The 14476-nt window shown below is 34.8% G+C and overlaps 2 protein-coding genes across 2 annotated transcripts; both read right to left on the bottom strand.

The window, feature by feature from the left end:
* Nucleotides 1–5407: 5407 nt before the first annotated feature.
* LOC107641436 (putative leucine-rich repeat receptor-like protein kinase At1g68400) lies at nt 5408–8457 on the bottom strand. Its single transcript, XM_021103137.2, has 3 exons — nt 7554–8457; nt 6774–7160; nt 5408–6018 (listed from the first exon to the last, which is right to left on the bottom strand). Exons 1-3 carry the CDS (start codon nt 8452–8454, stop codon nt 5408–5410), a joined length of 1899 nt encoding a protein of 632 aa, XP_020958796.2. The 5' UTR covers nt 8455–8457.
* Nucleotides 8458–10430: 1973 nt separating this feature from the next.
* On the bottom strand, nt 10431–11216 carry LOC148566295 (uncharacterized). The gene is made up of 3 exons (XM_088487495.1): nt 11088–11216; nt 10770–10943; nt 10431–10697 (listed from the first exon to the last, which is right to left on the bottom strand). Exons 1-3 carry the CDS (start codon nt 11214–11216, stop codon nt 10431–10433), a joined length of 570 nt encoding a protein of 189 aa, XP_088343621.1.
* Between the last annotated feature and the right edge of the window lie 3260 nt (nt 11217–14476).

The raw sequence follows: 14476 nt of genomic DNA, 5'->3' as shown, positions 1-14476 counted from the left end.
GTGGTTATTTTTTTTATATTTTTATGTTTTTCTGTGATTTGTGTTAGAGTTGATCCTCATTTCTCTTTTTCCACATCACTAAGGACAAAATCCAAAGTGTGTAATCTTATAATATGTGTGTCCCACTCGCGGTTGCGGTTTCCGTGACTTATTGTCTCAATATGTTTATTGAATTTTGTGCTCTGATTTATTTAATTAGTTCTAGATATACTTTAAGAAAGTGACTAAAACCTCAAAGTGATTTCTGAGATTAGACGAATTACTCATATTTGTCTTTGACTTTTAAAATTTACTAACATCATTCCTCACATTTAGTTCCGAGACTCATAATTGCCCTGCAATCCTTTTCGACGCCAAGTCAGCAAATGGAGGGATGATCTGACACCTCTAATACCACGCTGGAGCCAGCAACGGCTAGCTGATGTGGCGAATCTGAATTTTGTACCCAATGTGGTATCTGGTTCCATTAAAACCCTAAAAGCTAAGAATCGTTATTATAACTAGTATCTCTTCTTCTTTCCTTCGTCCCATAATTCTGGTCCACCATTGAAGCTCTGAAGCAATGTTTGGAGGTGAAGGGCAAGCCAGTGGGAACTCGATACGGTCAACAAGCAATGGATACAGGGCAAAGACCCAAAATCGTAGCAGGACTACGCGTGTACCAGAATGGTGTGGTTGCGGCTGCCGACCTATGCTTCGGTGGTTTGGGACATATTCCAACCCAAATAAGCCCTTTTTTGGATGGCCAAATTATAATGTTAGCTATAATTGTTGATTTTTCCTGATTTTTCATTCCTTCCCCAACTTCTAATTTGGTTATTGAAACATTCGTTGATTGCAGACAATTGGTAAAAGATGGTGTGGTTTGTTTGTTTGGGCAGATGTTGGGCAAAAGGCTGTGTCTGCAAAATCAGAAAGTCTTAACTATAATGATGAGCAGAAGATGATAGAAAGTTGGAGGCTGAAAAAATTAGAATCGGATGTTAGGAGTCAAAAATTTATGATCAAATTATTGTTTATGGTTGTTTCTGTAATGCTGTTGTTCTTACTAGTGGTATTTTGCAAACTTTGATCTCAATGTTGAGTAATGATGCGATTGAGTTCATATGTATAATATTTGCATGAATGAAAAAAGGTTGCTCAACATGTAACTGTGTTAGCCAACCTGTTAGAGATACTAACTGTTTTTGTACCACTAAAGAAAATCTGGATATATAGCAATAGCAAAATATAGCAATAGCAAAATATATTTATCATTTTAAATTAACAAAGTCATGATTCATAAGTTTTGACTGCCTTACAAAGCCATAAGAAGGTGATGCTAACAAAATAAACATAACCATATGTCTGGTAACAAAATAAACCTAACCGAACAAGCATGTTATACAAAATTACTTTCAAATTGTCTTATATAAAATAACTCCCAATACAACAAGCAAGAGTCTTCAATTTTTCTTCCTAGGTGCCTTGAATAATCCCGGAGTGGGAATGAACTTGAGGATACTGCCAAGTCTTGCAGCTGTTCCTGAGCTAGCACCTTGCATGGGATTAACTGGCGCATGGGCAGAAGTTGGTGAGATAGATGATTTTCTCTTTGGTGGGAGCTTATCCGGTCTTGACTTAGTGATGGTACAAACTTCAGCAGCCTACAAGAATTGTAGTATATCAGAGGATGCGGTTATAATTACATCCTTTCACCTGACATGTAGCCCTCATCCTCACATTGTCATTCTTCCTGAACCTAATCCGTCTGCCCTCTTGGATTGTGAACTCCCTAACAGCCTCTTTAAAGTTCTATTTTGTGTTGAATTTCATGCCAACTTCCAGTTGCAGTTCTCCAAATCTTATACCTTCTCTGAACACAGAACAAACATCTTCGGACTCCTCATCTGCCCCCTCATCCTCTGAATTCGGGGGAGTCTTCATTTCTTCAGAATGCCATGAATTTGCCCCATCTGAGTCAACCCCTGGATCATATGCATTATATGCATCATTCCCTATTCCACCCACAAAGCATAGGTCCACATCCCCATCTGAGACCTCCTCAACAAATGCATCATCCTCAATAGTAACTTGCTCTTTATCCTTAGCAAACGCAGTAGCAGGAGCATGTTTAAATCTGATGTCTTTTTTAACAGTCTTAGCCTTACAAACATCATTATCATAATCATCATCATCAGACGAAGAACTATCTTCGATCATTGGCTTATACAAACTATCTTCGTCACTATCATATGAATCAGAGGATAGTGCATCACCTCCCTCCTGTCGTGCTTGCAACATCGCCTTTCCCTTAGCAACACTCCTCGTACAAGGCCTAAAATTATGGGTGGTTGTTGTCGTTTTCTTCTTGAATGTGGATTTTAGTGTGGAGTTGGATGTTGCTGTTGACACACTTTTAGGGAGAATAGGCTTCGTAGGAGGCATTGGCTTTTGATTAATAGGAGGCTTCGACTGTGGATTAGTGGGAGATTTTGGCTTTTGATTAGTAGCAGGCTTTACCTGAGATTGATCATTTGGATTGGCAAGAGACTTCTCCTGACTTGGAGGTTTTGGATTCGTGACAGATTCTGGCATAGTTGGAGGTGTTGGAGTAGTAGGAGGAGTCGGATTAATTGGAGGGTTAGGAATGTCAATGATGTTGACAGGCGTTGACTTATTTTGGGGGGATTCACTGCTGGGGTTTCTCGTTTTGTCATTAGGAGTGACCATAGCACCTTCTTCTTCTGCAACAACCACTCCTGTATTGTCCATGCCCGTCTTTTCCTCCTCATCTTGTAAATAATCTGGAGATGACACCCCATGCTCAAAATACACATCCACCAATTCATTATTCTTGTGAGCAAGGAAACACATCTCCCTAAGCTCGTTGTCACTCTTTAGATTCCTTAATCCAGTTTCTAACGTCCTTCCGGGGACTAGCCACCAACAATGAAGGATCTTGTCATAGCCTAACTCCTTGTAATAATTCCTTATGAAGAAAATGTCCAAGGTATCCTCATCCAGATCATCTAGGCAAGTTAAGTTATCAGGGGTATATCTCAAATTTCCTTCATCATCTTTCTCAAAGTTTCCTCCATGATGAAACATTATATCCAACAACACATCCATCTGCACCAACAAATCAAAACCATTAAATTTCACACAATCGTATAAGAGGACTTCAACATCATATTAAAATCCTATACATTAATATCACAGTCACCAACATGCATTAACCCACTATTGAAAAAATCTCTGTTTCATTGCCAAAAAACAGAGCATATACACACCAAACCTTTTGTCCTAACAAAAATTCTTAAATACAATCCTTTAAGGTAATGCAGCCATGAAACTCTAGGACAACCCAACACAGTAACAAGGCAATCATACACCTTCATCATATATTGATTCATGAAATAAATTCAAAAATTATTTCAACCAACACATACTTCAACGATGCAGAAGACAGAGAAACCACTTGCCTCCAAAGGAACACCAAACTCTTCAAACGAAGTGTGACAGTGGAAGAGACGGGGAAGACGAGGCTAAGTCGCTACCATTGATGAGAGAATGGGAAGACGAAGACTGAGCGTAGAGGAGAGGAGACGAAGTGTGAGAGTGTTCAAACAAATATGGTGAAGGCAAACCGTTTTCAAGGGCTTCAACTTAAGAACGACGTCGTTTACTTTTTCATTGGGCGCCAAATCAATACTGCGTCGTTTCACTTGGCTCTAGCGTGGTATTGGAGGTGCCAGATCATCCCTCCGTTTACTGACTTGGCACCGAAAAGGGTTGCAGGGCAACTATGGGTCTCGGAGCTGAATGTGAGGGATGCTATTAAGAAATTTTGAAAGTCAAGGACAAGTATGGGTAACTCGCCTAATCTCAGGGACCACTTTAGGGTTTTAGTCTCAAGAAAGTATGTACAATTATTTTTTATTCTTTTCTTTGCAACAGTTTGTATATCCATGGAAAAAACTGTTGATGAATTAGTTTGTGTTTACAGTTTTTAAAAATTAATTTGTATTTATTAAAATAAAAAATTTAATATAATTTTATATATTAATTAATATTTAAATTTAATTTTTATATTAATATTTATTATAATATTTTTAAATTTTTAAAAATTATTTTATTGAACACGTTTGTTGTTACTTATATTTATTAAAATTTATTTTTAATTTAATATATTAAATATAAATATAAATATTATAACTTTTAAAAAATTATTTTTTAAAAATTATTTTTTATAAATTATTTAAAAAGTAAAAAATTTATCAAATTAAACATTATAAAATCTTAACCGTTTGTTGTTTGTAAAATTATAATAAAATCATAATAATGTTTATACCGTTTGTTAGATATCTAGATTACTAGATACATTAATTTTTTAATAAATAAAAAAATGACAGTTATTTTGAAATTAAAAAAAAAAAAGAGTATTAGTTAAAAAGTTTGAACATTGTTATAATTTTTTTTTTTTTATCAATTTTGGCTAATTTACACTAGACATTTAGGACTAACTCTTGGTCACAAATTTCCTAATTCACAAAATTCATGTCCAAGTAAATTTTTATTTAATTAAATCAGATCAAGAATATGTAGCACTCAAATCATTCAACTTAATAGTGGCCAATGCTATCGGATCTCTACCCAATCTATGAGCATATGATATTATATGATGAGATGGTATCCAAGCTTAACTTTGCTTGCATGGTTATTGACTTATTGTCAACATGATAAGCTTGAACTAGCCTATACTCAGAGCTCAGTAGTTCACATTCTCTCTTGGACTTATTTGATTTGTTTGGTCAAGTAAATAAGAATATAAAAAAAAATGCAGAATTAATTTTTCATTAGTTAATATTAATATTTTTATTATAAAATTATTTTTATTAATATTTAAAATTTTAAATTTTGAATTTAAATTTAAAATAATCTGCAGCAATAAATAAAACTGTAATGTTTAGAATAAATATATAAAGAATATTTTAAAAAATTTATATTGACCAAATAATAATTAGTTATCTAATTAGATTGAGATAATAACTTAATTGATATCGAATTTCTAAATTTTCAAATACTTTTTTTTTTAATCTCAAAACTACGAAGAAAAAAAAGTATTTGGGACAAACTCTATCAACTACTCTAATAGAAATAACAATTCCTCAACAGTAAATTAAAAAAAAAACACATACACACTTCTAGAATACTGTATGTGCAATTGTTGCCAAGTAATCTCTGCTTTTGGATGATATGCCATATGATCTGAAGTAATAATAATGCATGGAATTTTGCTTTGAGTGCTTAATTAATGCACTATGCTAAATATACATTAAAATTAATCACTAAAATTAGTTATTAGTATAAAATGTATATTGATATACATTAATTTTAATGTACAAACAATATTTTTGTTAATTAATTATTGGCTCTTGTGATTTTGTTCTATCTCTTGTATTGTCCTTAACACTTGACTCATCTTAGGCCTATTATGTGGTATAACATGAGTGCATTCTAGTGCTAATTCAGTTAACTTCAACATTGCATCATGCCCTTCTTTTTCTGCTAATAACTCTAAATCCAATATATCTGTGGACCAATCATTGTTCACCACAGTTCTCACCCAATCTGAAAGATCACTTACAATATCATCATCATTAGCACTAGTTACTTGGCCAGGAATCTTCCCAGTTATGATCTCAAGCATGATGATACCAAAGCAATAAACATCTGCTTTGTGTGTTAGTTTCTTCCCTTTGACAAATTCTGTTGACTTGCTTATGGCTAGTTTCTCAGCATGGTTTTTCTTCTTTGAGCTTAGAAGTGGAAAGAATCCATAATTTGTGAGCTTGGAATGGTTATAGGCTCCTTGGCCATCTTGTTGGATTAGGACATTGGTTGATTTTAGGTTTGCATGAGGGACCTTTTGATATGGCAAACATTCATGAAGAAATGCAACACCCTTTGCTATGTCTTTGATAATGGACATTCTTGTGCTCCAATCAAGTGACATTCTTCCAATTCCTCTACCCTCTAGCACCAACAGATTATATATGAATCTTTATGTTAGTGTCTTAATTTAGGGTTTAATGTGTGGTTTGTTTGTCTTAAAAAAAATCAGTTTTTATAGAAATAATAAAAATTTAAGAAAAACTTTTGGGCCAGCAATTTTTAGTATTTTTGTTTATCATTTGATTAGTGCAATACTAAATTGTCTTTAACAAATAAATTTTACTAATTCATACGTACAAATTCTGGAAAATGTGGATATAAACATCATTAATTCATGTATGTAAAATTCTGGTAAATATAAGTACAAAGTATATACTTTTTATTACAAAATATCTATAAATATGGGTGCAAATTATTGCTGGCAAAAAAAAAAATTTGTTGACTATATAGTATTGTTCAAAATTTAAAAAGTAAAAAAATTTTGACTTTTTGTAAAAGTAAAAAAAAAAATATTGAGAATTATTTTTTTTTCCAACTAACTATTAACCAATACTTTTTTATCCCTTAACATTTTTCCATCAACTATTTGGATGAAAATAGTGAATGATAAATAAACAATTTTTATGTATGTAAAAAGCATTTCTCACCAATATAAAAGTCAAAAAAAGAATATATAACCAATTAATTGTCATTTAAATTGAAAGTACAAATTTACCTACATAGTAAAAGTTATTGCTCTTTCAATCATAAAGAAAATTTGAGCTGTAAAAACAATGTTAATAATTTTGTGGTTTCTTTAGAATTTAGGAAAGAAAGGAAAGAATTAATGTACTAACCATGTAAGAGCTCAAACAAAGTTCCATCATTCATAAGCTCATAAATGATGAGCTTTTGCTCCTCTGAATAATAGAAAGATATAATCTCTACAAGATTTTCATGCTTGATGCTCCCAAGCAATTGCATCTGCTGAAGAAATTCCTTTTTGCTCAATTCATTCATGCAGCTAAGCTTCTTCACAGCAACAAGAGCACCATTTTCAAGTGTTGCTTTGTATGTAATACCCAATTTGCCCCTCCCTAGAACTTCTGCTGATGCCCTTAACAAATCATCTAAGTCAAATACTGGAAACTTCTTGTTGGAAAATTCCAATCTTCCTAATCTTTCAGAGTCTTCACTGAAGGAATGAGACACCATTTTCTTTGCCCATGCTCCAAATACATACCCTGAAAATAAAAACATTCATTATATTCATCAATATGAGACAACATTTTTCTTCATGACCAATTTTCTAGGCTTTTGAAGACAGGGGAGATTCAAACTATCAAACTAAATGAGAAATCACAAACTTGATCTAAGATCTAAGACAACAAATATGTTCTAAGTAACGCGTACTAATTCGCGTGTACAAATTCACAATTTGTCTGCGTACCGAAACGTCATAAGTACATTTTTCACATAAAATATTTTACTTGTATTGTATCACATACAATTTTTGTACCAGAACGTATTGCATTCTATGTAACTATTATTCGATTGGTCTTTCTGAATTTACACTATTTACTTACTATAAATTTAACTGTTGTTACAACATGCTTGAAAAAAGACATCAACCTTACCTGCTGAATCTTTTGAATCTTTTCTTCTTGTTTCTTCTGCACTAGCCCTTCTTTTACAAAACAACAAAGCAATGATGATCAGAAACGGAAACAGTGCAGAAGAAGAAGCAATCAGAGCAATAATCCAAACTTTGAGTCTCTTATTTTTTCTAACTTCTGGTTCTGGCATAGGAGATGGAGAAGGAGAAGGTTCAGGACATAACTTATCCAATGGCTTCCCACAAAGATCTGTGTTATTGTCAAAGGAACTCACTGGAAACCTTTGAATCACATGAGTCTGAGGAATAGGCCCCACCAAGTGATTATATGAAAGGTTGAAACTTTCCAATGATGGTTGATCAAAGGATGGAATTTGACCATCCAAGTAATTCTCTTGCAGCTCCAAAACTCTTAGACTAGGAAGATCAACATACCCAGAAGGAATTTTCCCTGAGAAGTGATTATCTGAAAAGATCACTTCTTCTAAAGACACCAAATTTGTGAGATTTGGTAGCATCCCAAGAAGCAAATTGTTTCTGAAGCTGAGTTTCTTCAAGAGAGTAATGTTTTGAAGGAATGTAGGATTTTTCAAAGTTCCACTAAGGTTAATCCCTTCAAGAACAATGTGAACAACATGAAAATTAGAACAAGTGATACCAAACCATTTGCTTTGATTTTCTCCAATGCATGGTGGACCAACCCAATTCCCATGCAAATCAATGGAAGAATTTAGAGAATCCCTTATAAACAACAAAGCCTCTCTTTCTTGTGGATAAAAACTTTGATCACTGCACAAGACCAGGCTACTATTTTTGTTATTGTTGCTCAAAAACAATAAAAACAGAAACAAAAACAATGATACATAGTAAAGAATTGTTGTTATGTTAAAAGGCAAGATCATGATTTGTTGAGCAATTTGCATAAGCCAGCTTGACATGAGTTTGGTAACCAATGAACAAAGTCTTGCACTCTTTTTTTTTTTTTTTTTTGCTTTAATTGTTTTGTTCTTTTTTGACGAAGTTGACAATGCAAATTAAAGTTGTGGTGAGATAGTGATCATAGTATTATTGGACACAAACGGTCTGAACAAGGTTTTGGTTTGGTTTACTTTGTTTAATATTTTTGTTATTATATTATTATTAATTAACTACATAATATATATGGTGGTTGCACAAGATGACAGCTTTCAAAATGTTTCCTGCTACATGGCATATTACGGTTCCAAATTGGACTCTTTTTTTTTCTTCTTCTTCTATTTTTTTTCTTCTCTAAATCATGGTTCTTCAAGAGACTGATGAACTGATGATTGATGAAGCCTGACATTTAAATTGAGTTAAATGTATCTTTTTAATTTATATGCACTAGTAGCGTAAGAAAAAAAATATCACAAATATATAATCATGTAATAATTGAAGTGTTTTTTTTCTTAACTAGCTACTTTATGAAAAGTTACATACACAAAAGTTTTTTTATGTGCTTTTACCTTCCAATTTAATTTTGATACGCATAGTAAAATAATTATTCAAAAGAGCGAATATGATTGTATGACTATTTTTATGTTTTTAGTATATCAAATTAAATTCTTTTATATTATTACGGTATAATATTTAAATTTATAGATTTGAATTGTCATTTGTTATTATATAGATACAAACACGGAACACGACATGACACAGGATACGTCAATACACAAATTTTAAAATTTTATAAGATACGGAGACATTTATATATATAAAATATAATGTATTTTTTAGATAAATCGAAATGATATTTTGATATTTTATTAATATTAAAAGTTTAAAACATAAATTATTTTTTAATTTTTTTAATATTTTATTTTAATCATATAAAGCATTTAAATATTTTTTATTTTAATAAATAATAATATATAATATTTCTAAATTTATTTTAAGAATACATGTTAAGAATAAGACTAGAGACGCTGACACGTGATGGTATTTAATTAGGTGTGTCCAAACGAATTCAAAGAATAAATTTTTTTATTAAGACATGGTTAGACACAGCAGACACGCGTGTTGAACGAGTGTCTGAAATGTGTCCGACGCGCAGACACAGCAACTCAATGAAGTGTTCGTACTTCGCAGGTCATTTGTCATCCATATTATATACGTATAACTAACAATTAAAGAAGAGTAAAGTGATAATTAGATTCTCAAGAATTTCGACCTCGGACTAATTAGTCCTTGAAGAAAAAAAGTATCCATTAGATTCTCCACGATAATAAACAATGGACATGTATATCCTTCCATCAATAGATACAACGAAACAAAACTAAAGTTGTCTATATATTTCTTTATTTATAGTTGTGTGTATTCCGTTGCTGTTATGTGAGCATAAAACGATGTAATTTTGAACAGTGAGACATCTATTATCTTTTGAATTTTTATATAACATTTATCAACTCTCTCTATTTATTATAAATCCGATCTTACCAAAACAGGCAAAAGTTTAGATCCAAAAGTTGTTATCTATGTGACGATCTTTCATAAAAAAATACTTCATAGTAGGTAACGATACATATAAACACCGTCGTTAAGTTTTACGTGATAAATTAATAGAAGAACATCACATGTTCACGTTTGTTATTGTGGAGGATCAAATTAATTTTTTTTTCAAAGACTAATTAATCCAAATTCAAAATCTTCAAAAACTTAATTGTCAATTTATTCATTAAAGAATAAGGTTAATGGTAAAAACGACCTATGAAAGAATTAATTCAGTTTTTGAAAAATCAGATCTTTTTTTTTTTTTGAAAGTAAGAGCTCAACACAATAACGTTGAGCGATCAGAACTAGTCAAGCAAAAACACATAAAAACCTACTTAAAAATGAAGACACCCAAACACATAAAGGTCCCCTGTCATCTCCGGCATAGCCATCAACAACAAGAGGGAGCAACACCTCTCCACTCATTAACGCTCGTCATGGTCATGTTGATAACTTCTTCAACACCTCTGCTTTGATCGTGGAAGATCCTTCTGTTCCTTTCCATCCATATATTCCAAATGACAGCACAAAAACACCTTAGCCGCTGCTCACGATTCTCCTTACTCCTTGGTTCCTCTGTCCAACTGAGATAGTGCTCTTTCAGCGAACCCGGATAAGACCATTGGTAGCCGAATCCTGATATCCAAGCACTCCACACCTGCCAAGCAAATTCACATCCTAGAAACAAGTGATATATATGTTCCAATTCGTTATTACATAACATGCATACAGTGTCCTCCTGTCTGATAATTCCAAATCGGCTCAGCCTTTCTTTAGTGTTCACTCTGCCTATTAAAACAAACCAAGCAAACAGCTTCACTCTTTGTGGAACCAGACCTTTCCAAATGGTGCTTGTGAAGCTGTAGCTGGTCACCTCCTCTGGAAGCCTTTCAACCTGCATCACCTGCACAAATGAGTAGTTGAATAGACACCTTGCCTATCATATTTCTAAATCACTCTATCCTCTCTGTGGTTTACTAATTTCACCAGTCTCAAAGCCTCATGTAATTGATTCAGAAGCTCCAATTCCCACTGAAAAAGCTCTCACCTCCATTAGAAATTCCAAATCCACTCTATCCCATCCCAAAACCCACAATCCCCAATAACAGATCCACACTGGTTTGAAATAGAGAATAGTCTCGGAAACCGGTCTTTCAGAGAACCACATAGTAGCCATACATCCTACCAAAATCGAGTCTGTCGCCCATCACCAATCTCCATGGACAGCCTTGTAACCATCTTATCTCTTATACGTTTATTCGTGATGTTTAACTAGCATATATCCTTCCAAGGGCCTCCTCTCGTAGGAAGGGCTTGAGTTGACAGTAGCTCATTGGGCTTCATATTATTACATGAACATACAATTTTTTTCACAACGGGCACTCTTCCTTAGCAAACCGCCACCACCACTTGAACAACAATGCTGAGTTTCGAATCATAGCGTCGCCAACTCCCAAGCCACCTAGTTTTTTTGGAGTCTGCACCATTTCCCATCTAACTAATGCCATACCATTCCTACCATCTTTCTTACTCCACATGAATCTTCTCTGCAGTGAAATCAACTTCTTAGCAACAGCTTTTGGCATCTTGAACAAACTCAAATAATACACTGGCAGACTGTTTAATACTGATTTGATAAGCACCAGCTTCCCAGCTTTGTTTAGCATCTTAGCTTTCCACAAGCTGAGTTTCTCCTCCACTTTGTCCATAATAGGTTTCCAAGTTTTCACCAATCTCGGATTCACTCCTAAGGAAATCCCTAGGTATTTAACTGGAAGATTGTCCCCCTTACAACCCAGGAGGTTACACATACGCTGGATCCACTGCTCGTCACAATTAACCGGTATCAAACTTGACTTATCAAAATTAATACAGAGGCCTGACATCAACTCAAAGTATCGCAACAGTCGCTTGTAATTCTTGATAGTCTCCTCATCTGGTGGGCAGAACAGAATAGTATCATCAGCAAACTGAAGGTGCGATAATTCTATTCTATCCCTCTCCACCAACAACGGTGATATACGCCCGTTCCTGATCGCCTCTCCAACCATTCGATGCAGCACATCCACCACCAGTACAAATAAAAAGGGAGAAAGTGGGTCACCTTGTCTCAAACCTCTTTCCATTTTGAAAGGTTTAGATGGCGAGCCATTTAGCAGAACTGACATAGAGGCAGTCGTCACACACTCCATAACCCATGTTCTCCATTTATGCCCGAAACCCATCTTTTTTAACACAATGTCCACAAAGCTCCATTTGACTCTGTCGTATGCTTTCTGAAAATCTAACTTGATTATTGCCGCTTCTCTATTTCTCTGTTTAAGCCAGCTAACCGTTTCACATGCAATAAGTGCCCCATTGTGTATTTTCCTTCCCTTGACAAATGCACTCTGCGTCTCCCCTACTAACCCTGGCATCACTGATCTCATCCTCCTGACTAGCACCTTCGAGATGACCTTGTAAACGCACCCGACCATACTAATAGGTCTCAAGTCTTTGATCTCCTTTGCGCCGACGAACTTTGGAGCCAATGCCACCCAAGTAACATTACTATCAGTCGGTAACCTGGAAGAATTAAAGAATCCCATCACTGCTGCCGTAAATTCAGGACCAATCTCACCCCAACACTTCTTAATGAAGTTCATGTTGTACCCATCACAACCTGGCGCTTTAGAAGACTCACAGTCCCACACAGCCTCCCTGATCTCCTCAGCCAATGGCAGCATCTCTAAGGTCACAGCATCTTCCTCAGCTATCTTCCCCACTAGACCATCTCTAAAGCCCATCAATGGAGTAGCTTCCTGATGATATAATTCCTTGTAGAACTCTTTGATAGCTATCTTAATTCTCGCTTGATTCCTAACTGTTCTGCCATTTATCACCAGAGTATCAATCCTATTGTTTCGTCTTCTTGTTGAAGCCATATTATGAAAGTATCTTGTATTTTTGTCTATGTCCTTCGCGTGCCGAGACCGAGACATCTGTTTCCAATGCATTTCCTTCCTTACGTACCATTTCTCATAGCAAGTAACCAACGCCCTTCTTCTAGCCTCCATCGTGGCATCATATACTCCATTGCTGACCATATCATCAATCCTCTTAATTTCTTCCTCAAACTTTGTGATTTTACTGTCCATCTCACCAAAATTAGCCTTGTGCCAACTCCCTATTGGGATCGTCAATGACTTCAAATTTTCTGTGAACTGTATCTCTCCCAAGCCTCTCCATTGCTCCCTGATCGTACTAAGAAATCCCTCATGTGTAAACCACGAATCTAGACTTCGGAACGGCCTTGGACCTCCCCTCAACTTTTTGTCCTCCACTATTATGGGGCAGTGATCTGACAATCCCCTTGGCTCCCCTCGTAAGCGAGTTTCTGGAAACTCTTCCAGCCACTCCACACAGAGCTCTATCTATACGGCTACAAGATCGACCTCGAAACCATGTAAACTTGTGATTAGTGAGTTCCAAATCTACTAAATGCATATCTTGTATCCAGTTCTTGAAATCTTCCGCTGACCGAGGTATAGTAGTTGCACCTTTTCTTTCCTCTTCATGTACTATTTCATTAAAATCTCCCATAAAACAACAAGGGACCTGACATAACCCAGCTATATAGCTCAGCTCCTCCCAAACCTGAAGCTTTTCATCTCTATTATGAGGGCCATAGACCAGTACGAAAGCGCAATGGAAACTACTCTTTAACATTACTCCTTCAACACACAACCACCTCTCTCCCTTATAGCAGTTAATCATGTTAAATACTGATTCGTCCCACATTAACAGAAGTCCACCAGACGCACCATCAGAGCCTACATACTCCCATCCTAACGCATCTTGTCCCCATATTCTTGCAACATCAAACTTCGTCATAACCTGTCTTTTAGTCTCAATCAATCCTACCAGATTTAAACTATATTTTTTCTTTAAGTCCTTCACCATTCTCAACTTCTCATCACCCCGTAGACCCCTAATATTCCATGCACTAAAATTTATTTAAAATTTTTTGTACACACCTGTTGTATTTTTTGTTAGGCCTGCATCGTCTCATCTTTGCCTTCTGCTTCGGCATTTTTCTCTTACAGTCTATTTCTTCATTTTGTGCCTGAAGGATTGCCATAATATCATCCTCTTCATTTAACAACATAATACCTGACTCTTTGTCCAGCTCCCACATCTTTCTGTTCTCTAGTAACTGTTCCTGCAATTCTGATATCTGGCTATCACTGTCCTCTGCTTCGTCAACAGAAACCTCATGCCCAGGAACATTCCTTCTAACATTCCTTCTATAATATATAATAGTAAATGAAATGATTTTTTATTTTGTCGATTAGATAATATTTTATAAAATGATTTATGTGATATATTATTATCTAATTAACAGAATAACTAATTTAACTAATTCAAAGTATCTGACTTTTTTAAAATATCAAATTC

Source organism: Arachis ipaensis, chromosome B5 (genome assembly GCF_059453495.1).
Source record: "Arachis ipaensis isolate K30076 ecotype BB chromosome B5, ASM5945349v1, whole genome shotgun sequence".
Classification (NCBI taxonomy): Eukaryota; Viridiplantae; Streptophyta; class Magnoliopsida; order Fabales; family Fabaceae; genus Arachis; species Arachis ipaensis.
The sequence above is the reverse complement of the archived record's forward strand: the minus strand, read 5'-3'. Positions and strand labels throughout refer to the sequence as shown.

Excerpts from the sequence above, each read along its gene's own strand:
- LOC148566295 (XM_088487495.1), bottom strand. The coding sequence starts at position 11,216 with ATGGCTACTATGTGGTTCTCTGAAAGACCGGTTTCCGAGACTATTCTC. Across the intron at positions 10,944-11,087 it reads ATTTGGAATTTCTAATGGAG|GTGATGCAGGTTGAAAGGCT; the intron begins GTGAGAGCTTTT and ends TCATTTGTGCAG. Across the intron at positions 10,698-10,769 it reads TTATCAGACAGGAGGACACT|GTGTGGAGTGCTTGGATATC; the intron begins GTATGCATGTTA and ends TTTGCTTGGCAG.
- LOC107641436 (XM_021103137.2), bottom strand. The coding sequence starts at position 8,454 with ATGCAAATTGCTCAACAAATCATGATCTTGCCTTTTAACATAACAACA. Across the intron at positions 7,161-7,553 it reads AGATTCAAAAGATTCAGCAG|GGTATGTATTTGGAGCATGG; the intron begins GTAAGGTTGATG and ends TTTTATTTTCAG. Across the intron at positions 6,019-6,773 it reads TTTGTTTGAGCTCTTACATG|AGGGTAGAGGAATTGGAAGA; the intron begins GTTAGTACATTA and ends TGTTGGTGCTAG.